Consider the following 7,500-nt stretch of genomic DNA (forward strand, 5'->3'; position numbering starts at 1 on the left):
TGTATTTATTTAATTTTGATGCTACTGCCAAGAGTGTTACTTCAGCATTTATTTTATCCTCTCATAACAGTGATCTTTGATGTTATAGTCTCAGTTTGCCAAGACACTATGCCCATTAATACATCTATGTTAGTGTAAATATGATTATTTTGTTACAGGAGGACTTCCACTATGAGTTTACTGAGTGTGATGAGAAGGGTGGTCGATGGAGGGTGAGTGTTCCCAAGCCTGGAGAGTGTGTGGGCGGTGCTCCCAACCCTCCAACTCGAACGGAAGACTGCAGTAAGTTCAAGCAAGACTATATTTTCTTTTTCTTGCAAAATTGAGTTTCAATGCCCTTTTTATGTTTATTGGCAAGAATGGTATGGAGAAAGGCGGACATTTCTTACTCTTTTAAATCTAACAAGCATCCAGTTTCGAGATTGTTAAAGAGCACACATTTTTATATGTAATAATACAACCTAAAAAACCTTACATTCATCACTTTACCAAAATTTTTTGGGCAGAGTTTCTGTAACTTGTACCTTTATATAACCAATATTTAATTAAAAATCAGAGATGTCTGTGTTATAGATATGGGGTCTATCAGCAGTTCACCCCAATCTTTGATCTCTCTTTAGCATAAATTAAAACATTGAAAAAAAAACATTGCCACTTTATCAAGCAACAGATTAGGGATGTTGAATATGTGTAGATATCAAATTGGTCAAACAGATTTTCTCTGCTGGTGTTCATCTTTAATTGATTAACAATGAACTCCTACACAGGTATTTCTTGTGACCCTGGCTGGTTCCTCAACCTCAGCAAGCTAGAATGTTCACTTTGTCCAAACAGCACCTACTCTCTTGGAGGAGGTGTCTACTTTGATAACTGGACTAAGCTTCCAAGTGGCTTCAGCTCATACACAGAAGCTCTCAGATCAGCATTTTCTGCTGGGAGGAGGCGAGGCGATGTGGACTGTGGGGCGTAAGTGTGAGATGAGTAAATTCATAAGGTTTTAGGGCATTTTTGCTCTTGCATTTATAGTTATTGATATTTCTGATGACATTAGACTTCTGGTGTTTTTTTATATAGTATAAATGATGAAATATATTTTATTCTTGCATTATACTAATTATGCTATGTATTACAGCTATGGTTGGCAACCACGTGGTGATGTCCTTGCAAGCAGAGGTGGTCAGTGTGCAGCAGTCCTTGTTTACACAGTTAAGCTGGTGAAGCCAGGTGCTGTCAAATATACCTACCAGTTTACAGATGATAATATCATATTTGAATTTCAGGTAAGAATTTTCTGTTACAGATTCATGTTATAGGATTTAATTTCCTTATTAATCATATATGATAATCATATTGTACCATTCCAGTGGATATACAATATAGAAATTATAATGCTGCTGATTAGATCCTTGGTATATGTTGATGACTATTATGTTAGTGATACTCCCAATGACTACACCTAAATGAAATGTACATTAATTTAATTTCCTTATTTGCAGGCACAAGATAAAGAATGCCAGAGCATTGATGATGGTGATGACTACAAATGGCCCCCTATCACAAGGGAAGGACAGTGGCAGACACGCACAGTCAAACTTAAACCTGGCCTCAATGTACTGCACTGGAAGACCATTGGTATAGAAGCTGGTGGCTCTTCTAGACCTGTGATGATTAAGAGTATCCAGATAAGTGGTAAGTTCCCTTTTTTTTTTTTGCTAGATAACATTATCTTTAAAAATAAAGGAGTGAAATGTGGATGTCTTGATGTTTCAACTTAAACTTCTAATGAAGGTGAATAGTTAACATGTTCTTTTTCATATCCACACAGGTGTAGCACACTCATCTGAGTGCACAGAATGTCCTGCTGGAACATACAGCAAGCCGGGTTCCTCAGAGTGCCAGGAATGTGAGGAAAACACGTATGCCCCCCGAGGATCATCAGAGTGCCTCCCATGTGACCCTGTGACTGAATATGCACCAAAAGGCTCAGCTAAGTGCCTCCCTCGACCACCTTGTACTTCACGAGACTACTATGAGATTGACTCACCTTGTGATGAGAAGAACCAGGTACGAAACTACTAAAAAGTAGTGCTGTGTAACATACTTTTGAAATATTTGAAATATTGATAGACATATATTGCCAACTAGATTTTGCATAGACTGTTCATGGAGCTATTTTTCATTTGTCTGTAGTATCCTATTCATGTAATTGATGTTTTCATATCAGACACATTGCAATATGGGATCATTTCACTAAGCTTCTTTCTTCTTACAGACACGTGCTGTCTATAAATGGGTTGAGCCTCGTGTATGCCGAATAAAGATGGAAGGCTCAGTAAGGTTACCACCATCAGGAGAAATTAAGATGTGTCCTCCGTGCAATCCTGGAATGCACTATACTGCTGGACAAGGTGTTATATTGGCATCTAATTTTATTGTTTAATGGGCTGTTTGACTCAGTATTATTATGTTATGTTCAAAGTTATATTTTACTATTAAGGTATTGTGCATACTTCATATGTACTAAGAAGAGTAGGGCCAGAAATTGCCTCTTTTACGCTTTTAATTTTAGTGCTGTCATCTAATGATAAAATCACATCACACAGGTTGTGTATTTTGTCCACCTGGGGAACACAGTGATGGATTGTCTCCCTGTAAGCCGTGCCCACCAAGTACTGCTCCTAATTATGGCTACCAGTACCAGTGGTGGACAGCAATGCCACCAAGGATGGCAGCTACCTGCATGTCTTCTGATGGTTAGTGATTTCATTAATGTGACTTTGATTTTAAGATGAGAAAAGGAAGTTATTAGGAGCTGATGTGGATGTAAGAATGAATGCTCATGGTATGTGTTCATTTTTATTTAATCCTTGTTGCTATCTTCATGCAATTATGGTTTCCTGAAGTCCTTTTTTAATCTTTACAGATATTGGATGCAACAACTCAGAGGGTTGGCAAGTTGCAGGTGACCATATTCATTCTGGTCGTGGACATGCTGATGATGCCTACCTTGTTCTTAGTCTCAAAGTAAGTTAACTACATTTATTTGCAGAATATCTAACAAATCAGATAAAAATCTAACTGATAGAATGGCTTTTTAAAGATTATTTATTTATATTCCTTCTTTAAAACTAGATAAAAGGTATTTCTCAAAAGTACATAGGCAGTGTTACCATCAGAAATTTTATATCCTTAATCGAAACTTTACTCACAGGTTGGTGGATTCCGAGGACGTGAAATGGGTGGAAGACCTATGGAGGTTGGACGTATATCTTTCACCTTTGAGCTATCATGTGCTTCTGACTGTGAATTTGTCTTCATGGAGGTTTGTTTATAGTGTCTTTTCCATTAGATTAGAATATTTTACACTGAACATCATCACATTCAAAATAGAAATATTCCATAAATTATTAGTAAATGATAATCACCATAGTACTCAGTTAATTGTTAGTATGTCAAAGTCTATGATTCTAAACTGCATCTTGTTCTCAGGCATCGACCAAGAAGGGGGTGATAGTGCTGAAGAGGTGGACTGGGCCTCAGCCACGAATGTACTACAATTACATCGTTACTCGTAATGATTCCTACACCTTTTCTTGGGCATTCCAGAAGGTAACTATTATTTTTTATGAATCCTATGATATTTATCAGTGTTGTGTGAGCAGTATATCTTTGTTTTATATGTTTATTGTTTTCTTTTTCTAAATTATATGAAGGTATTTCTTTAATGGTAAGTTAAGCAAGCAAAGAATTTTTCTGTAAAAAGTAATTTATTGGGCCTTAAGATAACACCTGTAGTTTGTTAAGTTTAAAGAATTTCTACTAGAGTTAGAAAAGTATATTTTGTAATTGATGAAATAGGGCACAAAATACACACAGTATTCAGCATACTGCTCAAAATAAATAATTTTACTTACAATTTGCTATTTAGTATTTTCTAGTCATTGTGTAATGGCTATATATTTGATTAACCAAATACCTTATTAGAGTGTAATTAGGGAAATGATGATGTAGATGTACTGTAGTAAAGATAAAGGGAGTCAATCTTTGCATCATAAAACCTTGATGTTGCACATATTGTGTTACTATGAAGTGTAAAATGATGTTTAAAACTGTTTTTATATATTATTACAATACCTGGTTTATGTTGTTGTTGTTTTTATTTACATATTTTGAATTTATTGTTTTTTTACTAGTAAGTATTCATCTGCCATAGGTAAATCTCACTTATTTACTGTTAAAACTTTCTTGCAGGTATCATGGGAAAAAAGCTATCTGAAGTCCAGCACATTACGCATGTATGAAACTGACATGGCCAAGGTATACAACATCAATGTCACCAACACCATTGACGGAGGAGCTTCATCTTGCCTACCATGTCCACAGGTCAGTTTCTAATCTGTGGCGTTATGAGCTGTGATAGCATGTCCTTTATCATTCTTTGCTTTTGGTGAATCTAGAGTTTTCAGCAATGGCAATGATACCAACATATTAAATTATGTTATGTTTGACAACACTTTATATTCTGGTTAACTTTAGAACCTAAATGATTACAGAATGTTGATTTTTATGAAATAAATTGAATAAGATATGGAAAATATCAAATATATATTTTTTTTCTTTTAAACAATAGACCTCAGAAGCAGCAGGCTGCATCCCATGCCCAGCTGGACAGTACATTGAGAACAGCACCACAGAATGCACTCCTTGCCCTGCCAATACTGTTGTGACAGATCCCCTCCCTTATGGACCTCAGTCATGCTTGCCATGTGGTGTTGGACTCACAGCTCCAGACCACCTTACTTGCATAGTTCAGTGCAGGCTTAGTGTGGATAACTATACATATGACCTCACTAACATCAGCAGGTAAGACATTTTACATTATTAGCTATTTTTTTTTTTTTTTATGATGACCATGTTTGTATCTTGTAATGTACCCTATTAAAAGTTTTTTTTTGACTGAATGCAGATTTTAAAAATGAATGTGAGCTTTGACTGTTTGAAGGCAGTAAGTTAACAATGAAGAATATGTTGAAAGAACTGGTGGGTTGCAAGAATATATATATGGTATACATTAGGCATATCAAATTCTTTAGAATATGGATTAATAAATAATTTGTTCCTTATTAACCCATTGTGGATGGGGGATAGATTTGCTTGACCAATGACCAATCTCCAAGGGGGGTTTCATTTCAGAGCGAGGCAGTTTTGCACAACATACTTTGACTTTTTCCACTCTATTTCAGTCAGTCATTATAAAACTGGAGCCATTTTTGTGTTTTAATTTTTGTGTGTTTTGTTGTATTGAGAGACTTGCACTTGACTAAAATTATAATATAAGGCCCATATCAGCTCATTATTTTCTTTATACTCAGTGTGATAGAAGTATTGCTGTTTTATGGGAGAACAAAAAGCAAATTAATTTTTTCATATTCATGTACTGTCATGAACGAATACAAAATATATAACCATCCACAATAAACATACCATGAAGAGGTAGGGAAGAGGAAGGAAACCTGTGCTTATGACTGTGAGTGCCACAGTAAAAGGCATCCCTACTGGCACAGGGGCACATTCTAGACAATGGGCATGGTTTGAGTCACCTTCCTCTTCTTGTTCTGTCTGCACATCCTTCATTGGCGGTACTTTAGAGCAAGAGGTCAGCAGCTTGCTGTGCCATAGCTCTATAAAGATAGTGCTTGCTAGAGACCATGAATGGGTGCCATTCAAGGCTCTCTTTCCTGCTGGTGCTAGAAGAAAGTGGTGCCATCTAGGTTTTGGATGTTAAGTGAAACCCATTTTGCTTATTATTATGGTAATTATAGTAATTACGACTGCAATTGTCATCATCACTCACTTATTTCTCATAGCACAATAAAATAACACAGTGATCCAAAATCCCTGAACGTCATGCACATCATGACTCCCGTTGTCAGGCCAAAGGTCCTGCGTCATGCATGTCATGATGGCTGTACGCAATAGGTTAATTTAAGTTGTATAAATTAACATTCTTGTATGAGTATTCTCAAACAAAATCTCATACTCAATTTTTTTTTTCTCAGTGCACGGGCAGTGATGGGCAGCACACTCTTTACCTCCTCAGGGACCAAGTTCTACCACATGTTTAATATTTCTCTTTGTGGAAATACCAGTGTAGTATGTACAAATAATGTCACATACAACATGGAGGGTGAAGTTTCAACAGTAAGTATTGGATAGAAAGTACTAATGCACAAATAATGATTATGGATCTATAATTGTACTCAAGGTTTCACGGTAAAGGTTGAAATAATTATCGCTCTTTGTTTACTGTTTGAATATTATGAATCTGGTCTCTTGCTTTACTTTTGGTGTACGTTACAGGTAGCGTCACGTGTTTGTCGGTCGACCATAGTGCCAGGAGTGGAAGGAATGTCTGGTCTTTTTAGAGTTGGAGCTATTGCAACACAGTCAGTTTCCCTTGGAGATCATCTCGTTGGCGTCACGACCAGCTCTTCATACCTGAATATTAGTGTGATTGAAGAGTTTGTTCAACCAAATCATACAAGTAGAAGGGATTTACATTTTTATTATACAACACCTATGTGAGTACTGCTCCACTGGATGCAATTATTTTTTCCCGAAAAAAAGACTGTATAAATAGCAGATTGAGGTCATTTGACCTTTTTGTTGTTTGTTTTAATGAAGTATATGGATTTTTATTAAAGAATGATTTATCATATTAAATTTCACTGATTCTATCTCCTTTCTCAAGGTCCACTCGAGCATGTCCTGAGGGCCGGAGCACAACAATAACTCTTCGATGTGACCCAGATCAGCCTGGAGATGGAAAAGTGACTTTGCCGCAGCAGTGTCCAGATGGCACTTGTGATGGATGTAACTTCCACTTCTTGTGGTCATCGGCATTTGGCTGCCCTGAGTGCTCTGAGAGTGAATTGATGTAAGTTTCAACTAATAAGAGCAAGCAACAAAAGAGAAAAGAAAAATATATATATGTGTGTGTGTGTGTAAAGGCATAGTAAACATTTTTGGTACTTGTATTATCATGAACAAAATAGGAAGCTCATAGAATAATTAATGCAAACTATTTACTTCCTATAAATGATAGTTTCCATTTGCAAACACAGTGTTGTTCGTGGAGAATGTAAGGATGGAAAGCAACCTGTGCACTACATCACTCCAAAGACATGCATTGCTCCTGATAATCTCCCTCAAGGCCGCACGGTTGCATGTTCTACGAGGTTACCTTTCATTGTGGAGGTAGGGTGATTTCTTCTTTTAAAGTTCTCCTAATCCACATACTGAGAAAATAATTGGAAGAAAATCATTGTCATCATTATGTCATGAGTGAAAATCTTTCAGGTCATTGTCTTGAGTACAGTAAGTATGGCCCTGATGTTATGCCTGCTCCTCTTCTGCCTATGGAAGAAGAATCAACGTCTTGAATACAAATACATGAAACTTGTGGCGAGTGCTTCTTCAAAGGTGAGAACAGTTCAAATA

General features: G+C 36.6%; 1 protein-coding gene across 1 annotated transcript in view; it reads left to right on the top strand.

Moving 5' to 3' along the window:
- Positions 1-7,500, top strand: part of LOC122247685 (endosome/lysosome-associated apoptosis and autophagy regulator family member 2) — a 20,962-nt gene that overhangs the window by 10,694 nt on the left and 2,768 nt on the right. Inside the window, exons 2-18 of the mRNA XM_043007186.2 lie at positions 159-282; positions 768-966; positions 1,133-1,280; positions 1,497-1,689; positions 1,826-2,064; positions 2,273-2,408; positions 2,604-2,753; positions 2,924-3,024; positions 3,212-3,322; positions 3,490-3,609; positions 4,252-4,383; positions 4,631-4,863; positions 6,060-6,201; positions 6,361-6,581; positions 6,752-6,937; positions 7,125-7,257; positions 7,360-7,482. Coding sequence (XP_042863120.1) covers positions 159-282; positions 768-966; positions 1,133-1,280; positions 1,497-1,689; positions 1,826-2,064; positions 2,273-2,408; positions 2,604-2,753; positions 2,924-3,024; positions 3,212-3,322; positions 3,490-3,609; positions 4,252-4,383; positions 4,631-4,863; positions 6,060-6,201; positions 6,361-6,581; positions 6,752-6,937; positions 7,125-7,257; positions 7,360-7,482 — 2,691 coding nt within the window. The remainder of the gene's footprint in view (positions 1-158; positions 283-767; positions 967-1,132; positions 1,281-1,496; positions 1,690-1,825; positions 2,065-2,272; positions 2,409-2,603; positions 2,754-2,923; positions 3,025-3,211; positions 3,323-3,489; positions 3,610-4,251; positions 4,384-4,630; positions 4,864-6,059; positions 6,202-6,360; positions 6,582-6,751; positions 6,938-7,124; positions 7,258-7,359; positions 7,483-7,500) is intronic.

This window comes from Penaeus japonicus, unplaced genomic scaffold, assembly GCF_977035675.1.
Source record: "Penaeus japonicus unplaced genomic scaffold, GWHDUDI00000001_assembly GWHDUDI00000033, whole genome shotgun sequence".
Classification (NCBI taxonomy): Eukaryota; Metazoa; Arthropoda; class Malacostraca; order Decapoda; family Penaeidae; genus Penaeus; species Penaeus japonicus.